The 14,484-nt window shown below is 35.6% G+C and overlaps 1 protein-coding gene across 2 annotated transcripts in view; it reads left to right on the forward strand.

The window, feature by feature from the left end:
* APOOL (apolipoprotein O like) overlaps positions 1 to 14,484 on the forward strand; it is a 135,392-nt gene that overhangs the window by 82,849 nt on the left and 38,059 nt on the right. For both annotated transcript variants that reach the window (XM_032330436.1, XM_032330435.1), the window contains exons 3-5: positions 1,183 to 1,302; positions 4,920 to 4,974; positions 6,843 to 6,941. In XM_032330436.1, the coding sequence (XP_032186327.1) occupies positions 1,183 to 1,302; positions 4,920 to 4,974; positions 6,843 to 6,941 (274 nt within the window). The remainder of the gene's footprint in view (positions 1 to 1,182; positions 1,303 to 4,919; positions 4,975 to 6,842; positions 6,942 to 14,484) is intronic.

The raw sequence follows: 14,484 nt of genomic DNA on the forward strand, positions 1-14,484 counted from the left end.
CTGACAGCTGTTGAGTTGATAGCTCATTGGGGTTTTGATTTGCATTTTTTTGATGATGAGTTATACTGAACCTCTTTTTTTTTTAAGTCTGTTGGCCATCTGTATGTCTTCTTTGGAGAGATGTCTGTTCATATCTTACGCCCATTTTTCAAAGGGATAATTTGTTTTTTGGGTATTGATTTTTATAAGTTTTTTGTATATATTTTAGATACTAACACTTTATCAGATATAATATCTTTTCCCATTCAACAGTTTGCAGTTGTATTGATGGTCTCCTTTTTTGTGCAAAAGCCTTTTATTTTGATTAGCCCCCAAAATTTATTTTTGCTTTTATTTCCCTTACCTCAGGAGGCATATCTAGAAAGATGTTGCTGCAGCTAATGTCAGAGTAGTTACTGCCTCTGTTCTCTTCTAGGATTTTTATGGTTTCACATTTAGGTTTTTAATTCACTTTTAATTCATTTTTGTGTATGGTGTAAGAAGGTGGTCCAGTTTCATTCTTTTGTGTATGGTTGTCCAGTTTTCCCAACACCATTTGTTGAAGAAACTGTCCTTTTTCCCATTGCATATTCTTGCCTCTTTGGTTGGAAATTAATTGACTGTATGATTTTTGGTCTTATTTCTGGATTTCCTGTGTGTTCCATTGATTTATGTGTCCAGTTTTCTGCCAGTACTACTCCGTTTTGATTACTAGAGCTTTGTAATATAACTTGAAATCTGGATTGTGATACCTCCACAGTTTTAGTTATCTTTATTAAAATTGCTTTAGCTATTTGCAGTCTTGTGGTTCCACACAAATTTTAGGATAGTTTGTTCTAGTTCAGTAAAAAAATGCTATTAGTATTTTGATAGGGATGGTATTTTATCTGTAGATTGCTTTTTCTAGGTTTTGTTCATGATTCCATGTTCTATGAACCATCTATTTTAAAGCAAATGGTGACAAGGTAAAAGCTGGCTATATTGTTTATCTCTGCATTTCTGTTGTTTTTTAATCTAAGTTTCTGAAAAGTCTTTATAAACAGCTTCCTGGATCATTCCTCCCATTTAAGATATTTTTAAATATATTTTATCAGCATTTTTAGTTGCTTTTAGCATGAAGGTCGATGACTTCTGCTATACTCCTGAAAAAGAAGTCCAGCTGTTTTACATTTTTGACATGAATTTTTTTTTTTTTGCCTCTAGCTTCCCATATATACTGCACCACCTCTGCAGTCTAAATATGTTGAAGAGCAGCCTGGTCATTTACAAAGGGGCTTTGCATCCATCCGCAGTACAACTGGTCATTATATTGGCTGGTGCAAGGTAAGTGAGTACTAATAGTGGTTTAACGTTGGAGGTTTCTGATTTTTTCAGACAGGTAATTATTCTGTTGCATTTGGTATTGGCAGAGGTTACTCAGTGACATTCATCAGGTGAATGGGTTGATCTAGAGGCCCTAAGACAGTCTATTCTCATCTTTAGTACCTTGTCACAGATAGCTAGAAGGCTGGGCTCAGCTAGGAATGTTGTGTAAAGCAAATATTGTGGCCTGTCAAGCCTTGTGATCTGAGCAGTCAGATAACTTACACAGGCAGTTCAGGGCTCTTACAAAGAGGCCCTTGGCAGAATTTACTAAGCTTCTTATTTATCATCAGATGTCCAAGAAAGTTAGTTTTATAGCATTCTATTGTTAGATCACAAAGGCCACCCCAGTTTTAAAGGGAGTGGAATTAGATATCACCTCTCAATATGAGTAGCAGCCAAGAATTTGTGGCCATATTTAATCTACTATATCACTACTGCATGTATTAAGATAGTTCATCAAGCATTTATGTTATTTTTCATGTACAATTGTTTGGCTATTTACAAGAAGTTCTGAAATTATTTCTTAATCTTTTCTTACTTGGCTAAGCAAAATGTTAACTTGTTGGATATAGTTTATAAGACCATTCTGAATATAGTCAGCTATTGGGAAAAATGAAATTCATCTTACTTTAATACTTAGCCTTGGGTGCCTGGATGGCTCAATGGGTTAAAGCCTCTGCCTTCAGCTCAGGTCATGATCCCAGGGTTCTGGGATTGAGCCCCACATCGGGCTCTCTGCTCAGCAGGGAGCCTGCTTCTCTCTCTCTCTCTCTCTCTCTACCTGCTTCTACCTACTTGTGATTTCTGTCAAATAAATAAATAAAATCCTTAAAAAAATACTTAGCCTTTAGTCAGCATTATCTAGCAGCAGAGTGATGGAGTAAGGATAAAATATTGATGTTACATTATCCTCACATCAACACAGTTGTGTTGGCATCAACATATCCAATGTCAGTGTCATAATGATAATGTTGGTACCATGTTTTCATCATTCTGACCTAATAACTGCACAACTTTTTTTTTCAGATACAACCTATCAAATTGTGAACCCTTGTTCTTTTTTGTTTCTAATACATTCTTTTTTTTTAAAGATTCTAATGGTTTTATGAAACACTAAATATGAACTCTGGTCATTCCAGGTGATATTTAAAATATCTGATGAATACTGGTTTTTTTTTAAATTTGTATCTGTCAGACAACTCTAATAATATTAGTTATATTATACACTTTTAATAGTTTGATCTCAGAGGAAAGTGTATTAACTAATAAGGGTTTGAATCATGCCCCTAATACTATATACCAATAGCCAGATGATTCATACTTAAGTCTCCTGAGACCTAATTTTCCATGGTGTTCTCAAATTTGTTTTCAGTGAGGTAAATTGTTCTGAGAGATCCTTAAATTGCTGTTGTTAACTATCACCCAATTTAAGACTAAAAGAACTTTTATTCTCTTAATATGCTAAAGTGAATAGGTGGAAGAAGGCACTTTGAATGCATTTCATCTTAGTGTAAACAACTTTTTCTCTCTAATTTTCCCCTAAAAACATAATCTATTCTTTAAAAAACTACTTCTGACTCAAGTTGCATTCTGCGTTAAACTTAGAATCTTGCAGGCCAAATTCAGTTCTTCTTCTTCTCCTTAGTGTTTTGAAATTTAGGTAGCAGTGACCCACAGTGGTAAAAGTGATTTCCTAAACAAGCTAAGGAAGACTTCCCAAAAGGAGTGACTAGGTTTTTTCCTCAACAGTTACATGATTTTCAGTCAGCCAGTCAATAGGTATTATAACTTTAAAGGTGAGGTCTTCTTGAGAGAGTCTTTAGGGAGAAGTAACTTTGACAGTTAAGGTCTGTGCTGGTTTGTACAGCTTGAAACCACGATGAAGGGATGAACCTCTACATCTCTGATCTCTGATCTCTGATCACCATGAAAATATCTGTGATAAGGTTACTATTACGGAGATATCATGATAATAATGACTTCTTTGTTTCCTGTGTAATGAAATTATTTCTCTGTTCTTTGCTTTGAAAAATGTTTTTGTTCTTTTTATCCTATGGTTTCATAGCAGCTAGTTCAGAGATGGAGACCGTATATTTCAGTTGTATTTTCTGGTTTCTTCAATAGAGTACAGCATGACTATGGGCAATTACTCTGGGTAAATCATCCTCTGCCTTCATTTTTTTTTTAATTTTTTATTTTTTATAAACATATATTTTTATCCCCAGGGGTACAGGTCTGTGAATCCCCAGGTTTACACACTTCACAGCACTCACCAAAGCACATACCCTCCCCAATGTCCATAATCCCACCCCCTTCTCCAAAACCCCCTCCCCCCAGCAACCCTCAGTTTGTTTTGTGAGATTAAGAGTCACTTATGGTTTGTCTCCCTCCCAATCCCATCTTGTTTCATTGATTCTTCTCCTACCGACTTAAGCCCCCATGTTGCATCACCACTTCCTCATATCAGGGAGATCATATGATAGTTGTCTTTCTCTGCTTGACTTATTTCACTAAGCATGATACGCTCTAGTTCCATCCATGTTGTCGCAAATGGCAAGATTTCATTTCTTTTGATGGCTGCATAGTATTCCACTGTGTATATATACCACATCTTCTTGATCCATTCATCTGTTGATGGACATCTAGGTTCTTTCCATAGTTTGGCTATTGTGGACATTGCTGCTATAAACATTCAGGTGCACGTGCCCCTTTGGATCACTACGTTTGTATCTTTAGGGTAAATACCCAATAGTGCAATTGCTGGGTCATAGGGCAGTTCTATTTTCAACATTTTGAGGAACCTCCATGCTGTTTTCCAGAGTCTCTGCCTTCATTTTTGAAGGCAGATATAATTGAGGTAGTACCTACCACTCGGTAAATGAGTGTAACCAAATTCCTTGCATTAAAATGAATTAGTTAGAAATAGGTAAAAGAGCAAATTTGATTTAAAACTTTAATCACTTCAGTGAGTTAATGATCTTAATTTGTAGAGAATTTATATTCCTATGTAAAAATAATATAAACACTAGTCTTTGTAGGATGATTTCTATCCTGAAATAAATGTCTTATTTAGATTTTTTCCCATTCTGATGCACACTTTTAAAAAAGGAGAAGATGAAGTACTTTCTTTAAGTTTGTTCTTATTACTTTCTTTACAAATCATTATGTCGTTGCTACCACATATGTATTAATCAGATGTTGCTTCTAAGCTGAAATATACCTCTATCCATGATTTATTTAAATTCAATTCATTTTTCCAAGGCTTTTTAAAATAAGATGATAAGTCTTTGTATTTCTGCAATAAATTATCTGTGAGATGCTCTGACTACTTTATAGGCATTACTTCTTTATATGAGGAAAATAGTAAACAAGTATTATCCATGTTAAACAGAATGAAAATCAGGGCATGAAGCTAATTCAACAAGTATTCTCATGTGAATAAATAGGAAAATTAGAGTTAGATTTGAATACGATGCTAAGTCAACATTTTAATATGGTCTCAGAGATATGGACTATATGATTTAATTATCAACATCTTCAAAAATGCAGATGTCCTTTTTTTTCTTTTTGCTTAGGGTGTTTATGTGTTTATGAAAAATGGGATAATGGATACAGTACAATTTGGAAAAGGTAGGTGAGTGAACCATCCATAATTAGAAATGTTAAGGAGGGCACGTATTGCATGGAGCACTGGGTATGGGGCATAAACAATGAATCTTGGAACACTGAAAAAATAAAATCAAATATAATTGGAAAAAAAGAGAAGTTATAGAATAACAGAAAAAAACAGAAATGTTCTGTTTCTTGTTAACTTGCAAGGTTTAAATGTGAGAAAAATAAAGGCGGTAAGTTATTCATTATCATGTTTTACCAATTGAGAAGATACTCTATAGAACTTTATGAGAATATGAGAGTAATAGTAACTGTCATTTATTAAGCAATTATATGCTAAGGCACTATGATAAGCATTTTATACAATTTATCTAATTTAATTTCTATACCAATTCTATGAGTGTTGGTATTGTAATTATTCCCCTTTTTACAAGATTTTATTTATTTATTTGAGAGAGAGTGTGAGGGTGGGTATGAGCACAAGCCAGGAGAGGTGGAGGAAGAGGGACAAGCAGACTTCATGCTGAGCACAGAGCCCAACATGGGCCTCCATCTCATGACTGTGAGGTCATGACCCAAGCTGAAGTCAAGAGTTGGATACCCAACCAACTGAGCCAACCAGGTGCCCCTGTGATTATCCATTTTTTACAGATAAGACAACTGAGGTTTAAAAAGATAAAGTAGGTTGCCAAGGTCACATAGATAGTAAGTGGCAGCGCCTGGACTCAAACTGAGGTCTGTTTAGCTGCAAAGCTCATATTATATGCTCAAAGCATAAAATAGAAACATGTCCACGTTGTTATGAATTAGTTTAAATAGGTGCTGTTTGCTGTTAAAATACATAGAATTTTGGCATCCGTTGCTAGGAAACACTAATACCAGTCATTAGAATATTTGAGCTAATGTTGGAAAGCAATTTTATTTGATTATTTAATTTGATAATGGTATTTGACAGTAGATATATCTTCCTAATATTCTTAGCCTAAGCCAGTTGTTCAAATAAATGTGTATGGGAGACAGAAAGATCAGCTAAAATTTTAAATATCTCCATGATATTGATGACATGTAAAGGTATTATTACTTAAGGTATATAGGAATTAATTCCAAATTATATTCCTCATCAGTCTTGAGGAATATAATTAAACAAGTGATTACTATTAAATAATTAAATGTGATTAAGAGTCTATTTTTTGGGTTGCATGGAAACAAATAATTTAATTATATAAAAAGCCAAAACATCTAGGCTTGTGCCCACTCTTCATCTACTTTTGGTCTAGGCTCACTTATCCTGATCATTGGTTTTAACCAAAAGCATTGGCTGCTCTGGGTATTGGGGAGTATTGGCAAGCAATGTCTACAAGCTACATGTATCCCTAGTTAATTATTCAAAGTTCCTATAATATAGAAAAGTTCCTATAATAGTTCCTATAATAGAACTATAATAGTTCCTATAAAGTTCCTATAATAAAAATAAAATATTTCTATTCCTACTGGATCCTGTCAAACTTTGAACAGGTAAGTCCAGAAGCATTTCCATTAGAGAGATAAATACTACATAAACAAGCAATTACTTTATAATAATTCATGCAAAGGTGTGAACTCTAGCATCATATTTCATTAAAGAGTAATAATTGCCTGTATTAAGAAAACAGTAAGTCAGCTATGGAAGGAAGATTTTATTTTGTAGCAAATAACTGTTTTAACTAGCTTTTTCATTTGTTGCTCAAATCATTATTTTTGTAGCTTTTTTTGAAGAGTGTTTACCATCTTCTACTATCTTGGCAAATCTCTTTAGCATTTATACATCATATTTAGAATGCCTAAGTCATTTATATTAGTCATTATTATAAGTCATTTATATTAGTTTTTAACTTACTTCTTAATAGATGCATATATTTACCTGAAGAATCCACCTCAAGATTTTCTCCCAAAACTTGGAGTGATTACAGTTTCAGCATTGGCTGGCTTGGTTTCAGCAAGAAAAGGTAGGGTTTAAAAAAATAATTTTTTCTTTCACTTCCTTTATATTCTGAATTTTACTGTCATGGGAAAACCTCATGGTCTTTATTGAATAGTGTTAGGATAGGGTACTGTGAAAATTTTTAGAGTCTACGTTACAACATGTTTACTTTTATAAAGACTGTACTTTAAAAAATATAGCTATTTCAAGATGTTTAACATCATTAGCTATTAGGTAAATGCAAATGAAAGCCACAGTGACAATATTAGAATGTCTAAAATTAAAAAGACTCACCATACCGAGTATAGTCAAGAATGTAGAGCAACTGAAACTCATACACTGCTGGTGGGAGTACAAAATGGTACCCCCATTCAAGAAAACAGTTTGACAATTTCTCTTTTTTAAAAGGTTTTATTTAAAGAAATGAAATCTTGCCATTTGCGACAACATGGATGGAACTAGAGCGTATCATGCTTAGCGAAATAAGTCAAGCAGAGAAAGACAACTATCATATGATCTCCCTGATATGAGGAAGTGGTGATGCAACATGGGGGCTTAAGTGGGTAGGAGAAGAATCAATGAAACAAGATGGGATTGGGAGGGAGACAAACCATAAGTGACTCTTAATCTCACAAAACAAACTGAGGGTTGCTGGGGGGAGGGGGGTTGGGAGAAGGGGGTGGGGTTATGGACATTGGGGAGGGTATGTGCTTTGGTGAGTGCTGTGAAGTGTGTAAACCTGGTGATTCACAGACCTGTACCCCTGGGGATAAAAATAAATGTTTATAAAAAATAAAAAATTAAAAAAAGGTTTTATTTATTTATTTGACAGCGACAGACACAGTGAGAGAGGAAACATAAGCGGGGGAGTGGAAGATGGAGAAACAGGCTTCCTGCTGAGTGGGAAGCCCGATGTGGGGTTTGATCCCAGAACCCTGGGATCATGACCCGAGCCGAAGGCAGTTGCTTAATGACTGAGTCACCCAGGCACCCCAAGTTTCTCTTAGAAAGTTAAACATGCTCTTATCATGAGACCAAGTAATCACACTTCTGGGTATTTACCCTGGAAAAATGAAAAATCTGTACCTAAATGTTTATAGTAATTCTATTAATAATTACCAAAAGCTGGAAACAACTTAAATGTCTTTCAAGGGTAAACTAAACTGTGGCACATCCAAAGGAATTAGACTCATGAATAAAATGAATAAACCATTGACACATGCAGCAGTCTTGATGAATCTGACATAAAGAAGCCAGTCTAAAAAAGTTATATGTGCTGTGATTTTATTCATACAACTTTCTCAAAAAGACAAAACTATACTAACAACAACAACAACAAAATATCAGTAGTTCCCAGGAGTTAGGTATGGGAAGGTGTGACTGACTATAAGGAGGTAACATAAGATTTTTTTTCTTTCTTTTTTTTTTTTTAAAGATTTTCTTTTTTGTATTTGACAGACGGAGATCACAAGTAGGCAGAGAGGCAGACAGAGAGACAGGAGGAATCAGGCTCCCTGCTGAGCAGAGAGCTGGATGTGGGGCTCGATCCCAGGACGCTGGGATCATGACCTGAGCCGAAGGCAGAAGCTTTAACCCACTGAGCCACCCAGGCGCCCCGAGATTTTTTTTTTTTTAACAGTGATAGAACTGTTCCATATCTGAATGTACTGGTGGTTACATCACTCTATACATGTATTAAAATTGATAGAAGTATAGATCAATTTTCTGTATGATATTTAAAATAAAATTCAAAAATATATAGCTGTTCCTATTAAAATTATAATTTATCATTTTGTCATCTTTTAGATAACTTTATTTTTTAAAAGGTTTTTTAAATTTAAATTCCAGTTAGATAACATACAGTATAATATTAGTTTCAGGTGTACAATTTAGTGATTCAACAGTTTCATACAACACCCAGCTCTCAGTACAACAAATGAACTTCTTAATCCCCATCGTCTATTTAACCCATGGCCCACTTACCTCCCCTCTGATAATAGTCAGTTTGTTCTTTATAGTTAAGAGGTTGTTTCTTGATATGACACTCTTTTTTTCCCTTTGCTCATTCATTTTGATTCTTAAATTCCACATATGAGTGAAATCACATGGTATTTGTCTTTCTCTAACTTATTTCCCTAAGCATAATACTCTCCAATTCCATCCATGTCCTTGAAAATGGGAAGATTTCATTCTTTTTTAAGGTTGAGTTAAACTCTGTGATTGATATCTATCTGACTTCTCTCCTTCATCCAATGATCCATTTATCAGGCAATGGATACTTGAACTGTTTCCATAATTTGACTACTGTATATAATGCTGCTGTAACATTGGGATGCATGTATCCCTATGAATTACTATTTTTGTATTCCTTGAATAAATTCCTAGAAGTACAGTTGTTGGTTCATAGTTCTATTTTTAACTATTTGAAGAAATTCCATACTGTTTTCCAAAAGGCTGCACCAGCTTTCATTACCACCAGCAGTGCAAGAGGATTCCTCTCCACATCTATCACTTACTCTTGTTTCTTATGTTATTAATTTTAACTATTCTGAAAGGTGTTGTAGTTTTGATTTGTATTTCCCTGATGATGAGTGATACCAAACATCTATTCAAGTGTCTGTTGGCCATCTGTATGTCTTCATGAAAAAATACCTAGTCATGTCTTCTGCCTACTTTTTAACTGGATTGTTTGTTTATTGTTTAGTTTTATAGGTTGTTTATATATTTTGAATAATAACCCTTTATCAGATATGTCATTTGTAGATATTTTTTTCCCATCCCGTAGGCTGCCTTTCAGTTTTGTTGGTTGTTTCCTTCACTGTGCAGAAGCTTTTTATTTTGATTAAGTCTTAATAGTTTATTTTTGCCATTGTTTCCCTTGCCTCAGGAGACATATCTAGAAAGAAGTTTCTATGGCCAATGTCAAAGAAGTTACTGCCTGTGTTCTCTTCTAGAATTTTCTTGGTTTCCTGTCTCACAATTAGGTCTTAGCTCCATTTACAGTTTATTTTTGTGTATGGTGTAAGGAAGTGGTTCAGTTTTGTTCTCTTGCATATTCCTGTAGAGTTTTCCCAACACCATTTGTTGAAAATACTGTCTTTTCCTACTGTATTTGTTCTTTCTTCAATATTAATTGACCATATACTTCTAGGTTCGTTTCCATTCACTTCCATTAATCTGTGTATCCATTTTATGTCAATACTGTGTTGATCACTACAGCTTGATAACTTGAAGTTTGGAATTGTGAGGCCTCCAACTTTGCTTTACCTTTTTTACTGCTTTGGTTATTCAGGGTATTTTGTGGTTCCATGCAAATTTTAAGATGTTTTGTTCTAGTTCTGTGAAAAATGCTGTTGGCATTTTGATAGGGATTGCATTAAGTGTGTACATTGCTTTGGGTAGTATAGACATTTTAACAATATTTATTCTTTTAGCCCATGAACATGGAATGCCTTCCTATTTCCTTCTGTCATCTTTAATTTCTTTCAGCAGTGTTTTATAGTTTTCAGAGTAAGGTCTTTTGCCTCTTTGGTTAGATTTCTTCCTAGATATCTTACTTTTTTTAATTATATTTTTAAATTTAAATTCAATTAATTAACATATAGTATATTATTAGTTTCAGAGGTAAAGTTCAGTGATTCATCAGTCTTATATAACTCCCAGTGCTCATTACATAGCATGCCCTCCTTAATATCCATCACCCAGCTACCCCATCCCCAACCCCACCCCTCCAGCACCTTCAGTTTATTTCCTATGATTAAGAGTCTCTTATGGCTTGTCCCCCTCTCTGATTTCATCTTGTTTTATCTTTCCCTTCCTTCCCCTGTGGTCCTCTATTTTGTTTCTTAAATTCCACATAGGAGTGAGATCATATGATAATTGTCTTTCTCTGGTTGACTTATTTCGCTTAGTATAATACCCTCTAGTTCCATCCACGCTGTTGCAAATGGGAAATGGCATTTCTTTTCTATTGGCTGAGTAGTATTCCATTGTGTATATATATACCACCTCTTCTTTATCCATTCTTCTATTGATGAACATATGGTCTCTTTCCATAGTTTGTCTACTGAGGACATAGGTGCTATGAACATTGGAGTGCAGGTGATCCTTCGAATCACTGCATTTGTATCTTTGGTGTAGATACCTAGTAGTGTAGTTGCTGGGTTTTAGGATAGCTCTATTTTCAACTTTTTGAGGAACCTCCTTAGTGTTTTCCAGAGTAGCTGCACCAGCTTGCATTCCTACCAATAGTATAAGAAGGTTTCCCTTTTTCCACATCCTTGCCAACATCTGTTGTTTCCTGAGTTGTTTATTTTAGCCATTCCAACTGGTGTAAGGTGGTGTCTCATTGTGGTTTTGATTTGTATTTCCTCAGTGCCCAGTGATATTGAGCATTTTTTCACAATAACATGATACACTATGTGGAAAACCCAAGAGACTCCACCCCAGAATTGCTAGAACTCATACAGGAATTCAGCAAAGTGGCAGGATAAAAAATCAATGCACAGAAATCAGTGGCATTTCTATACACTAACAAAGAGATAGAAGAAAGAGAAATTAAGGAGTTGATCCCATTTGCAATTGCACTAAAAACCATAAGATACCTAGGAATAAACCTAACCAAAGAGGCAAAGGATCTGTACTCAGAAAACTATAAAGTACTCATGAAAGAAATTGAGGATATTGTTAGAATGTATGTGCTACCTCAAGCAATCAGTACATTCAGTGCAGTCCCTACCAAAATACTATCAACTTTTTTCACAGAGCTGGAACAAATAATCCTAAAATTTGTATGGAGCCAGAAATGACCCTGAATAGCCAGAGGAATGTTGAAAAAGAAAGCTAAAGCTCGTAGCATCACATTTTTGGACTTCAGGCTCTATTACAAAGTTGTAGTCATCAAGATGGTATGGCACAAAAACAGACACATAGATCAGTGGAACAGAATAGAGAACCCAGAAATGGACCCTTAGCTCTATGGTCAACCAATCTTTAACAAAGCAGGAAACAATATCCAATGGAAAAAAGGACAGTCTCTTCCATAAATGGTGTTGGGAAAATTGGACAACCACATTTAGAAGAATGAAATGGGACCATTTTCTTATACCATACACAAAAATAAACTCAAAATGATGAAATATTTAATTGTGAGACTGGCTCCATCAAAATCCTAGAGGAGAACACCTGTAGCAACCTCTTTGACCTTGTCTACCACAACTTTTTGGTGGACACACCTCCAAAGGCAAGGGAAACAAAGGCAAAAATCAACTATTGGTACTTCATCAAGATAAAAGGCTTTTTGCACAGCAAAAGAGACAATCAACAAAACTAAAAGACAGCCAACAGAATAGGAGAAGATGTTTGCTAATGTCTTATCAGTTAAAGGGCTGGTATCCATAATTTATAAAGAGTTTATCAAACTCAACATGGAGACAATAATCCAATCAAGAAATGGGCAGAAGTCATGAACAGGCATTTCTTCAAAGAAGACATACAAATGACCATCAGACATGTGAAAAAATATTTCTGGTTATCTTACTGTCTTTGGTGCATTTACGAGTAGCATTTATTCCTCAATTTCTCTTTCTTCTGTGTCATTATTGGTGCAGATGCACAGAATTCTGTATATTGATTTTGTACCTGCAACTTTACTAAATTTGCCTATTAGTTCTAGCAGTTTTTTGTGGAGGCTTTCAGGTTTTCTATATATATGTATTGCTGTGTTACCTGCAAATAATGAAAGTTTTACTCCTTCCTTGCCATTTCAAATGCCTTTTATTTCCTTTTGTTGCCTTACTGGTGTGGCTAAAACTTCCAGTACTGTGTTTAATGATCGTAGTGAGAGTTCGTATCATTGTCTTGTTCCTGACCATAGAGTCAAAGCTCAAAGTTATTGCCATTCAGGATGCTATTAGCTATGGTTTTATCATATGTGACCTTTATTATATTGAGGTATATTCCCTCTAACCCTACTTTTTTGAGGGTTTTTGTCATGAATGAATGTTCTATTTTGTCAAATGGGGGTTTTTTTGCATGTTTTGAAAGGTTCTTATATTTTCTTTTATTAACCTTTTAATAATGTGGTGTATCCTGTTGTTTGATATGTAAACATTACTCCCCCCTTGCAGCCTAGAAATAAATCCAGCTTGATTGCAGTGACTGATTTCTTTAATATATTTTTGGATTTGGTTTGCTAGTATTTTATTGTGAATTTTTACATCTATGTTCATCAGTAATATTGGCCTGTAGTTCTCTTTTTATTGCGGTCTTTATCTGGTTTTGGTATCAAGGTAATGCTGGCCTCCCTGAATGAATTTGGAAGTTATCCTTCCTTTTCTATTTTTTGCAATAGTTTGAGAAGAATAGGTATTAACTCTTCTTTACGTGTTAGGTAGAATTTGCCCATGAAGCCATCTGGCCCTGGACTTTTGTTTGTTGGGAGGTTTTTGATTACTGATTTTTTTTTAAGATTTAATTTATTTATTTGACAGACAGAGAGGCAGGCTGTGCAAAAAGCCACTGAGGAGGGAGTCCGATGCGGGGCTCGATCCCAGGACCCTGCGATCATGACCTGAGCCAAAGGCAGAGGCTTAACCCACTGAGCCACCTAGGTGCCCCTCTTTGTAAATTTCCTCATTGGGTCATTCATTGTTTAGCAGCATATTGTTTAACTTCTGCGTATTTGCGGTTGTTCCAAATTTTTTCTTTTGGTTGCCTTCTAGTTTCATAGTGCTATGGTCAGAAGAGGTACATGGGATGTCTTCAATCTTGTGATATTTTTGAGGCCTGCTTTGTAATACAATATGTTATATATTGTGGAAAATGTTCCACGTGCTCTTGAAAAGAATGTATTGGTGTATAAAAGTTAGGCAAGTAGTGTTGGTGCTGTACTACCTTCTGCCAGTAGCTGTGTGCTAATGCTGAAAGGCAGGGGATGGAAATGGTGCTGGCCAGCTCCTTTGTTCCTGGAGAGGTATCTGTGAATGTTGCCTCTCAGATATGCACCCTGAGAAGTGCGAATAATCTCCCTACTCTGTGCCTCAGACCCTCTTCAGATCACTGTTTCCACACTTTCTGCCCTCCTAGTTGTTTGCCTGCCTTCTCTCCAGGTGCAGGACAGTACCTTCTAGACTCTGTCCCAGCCAAGCCTGCTGATCTTTAAATCTCCAGGTTTTAAACCCTACTGGTTGATCGAACTCACAAAGTTCAGCCTCTCTTATTCTCTGAGCCATTGGCTTTAGAGAAACCTTCTTGTCCATTTCCTTGTGTGTTCCTCTCTGTCTCACCCTTCTCTAGACCACGGGTCCCTCTCCTCTGCAACTGCTAGGATCCATTTCTCCCCTAAACCACATCCCCATACTTCCCACCTTCTTTGATGTGGCCTTTTCTTTCCCTTTAATTGTAGAAGTTGCTCTGTCAGTCTTCAGGACAATTTCTGGGGTATTTAGGATGATTTGATTGTTATCTATTTGTGTTAGTGGGATAAGGCGAGCCTAGAGTCTTCCTACTCTGCCGCCGTCTTCTTCTCTCCCTTTAAAAAGATTTTCAAGGGTGCCTGGGTGGCTTAG

This window comes from Mustela erminea, chromosome X (genome assembly GCF_009829155.1).
Source record: "Mustela erminea isolate mMusErm1 chromosome X, mMusErm1.Pri, whole genome shotgun sequence".
Lineage (NCBI taxonomy): Eukaryota > Metazoa > Chordata > Mammalia > Carnivora > Mustelidae > Mustela > Mustela erminea.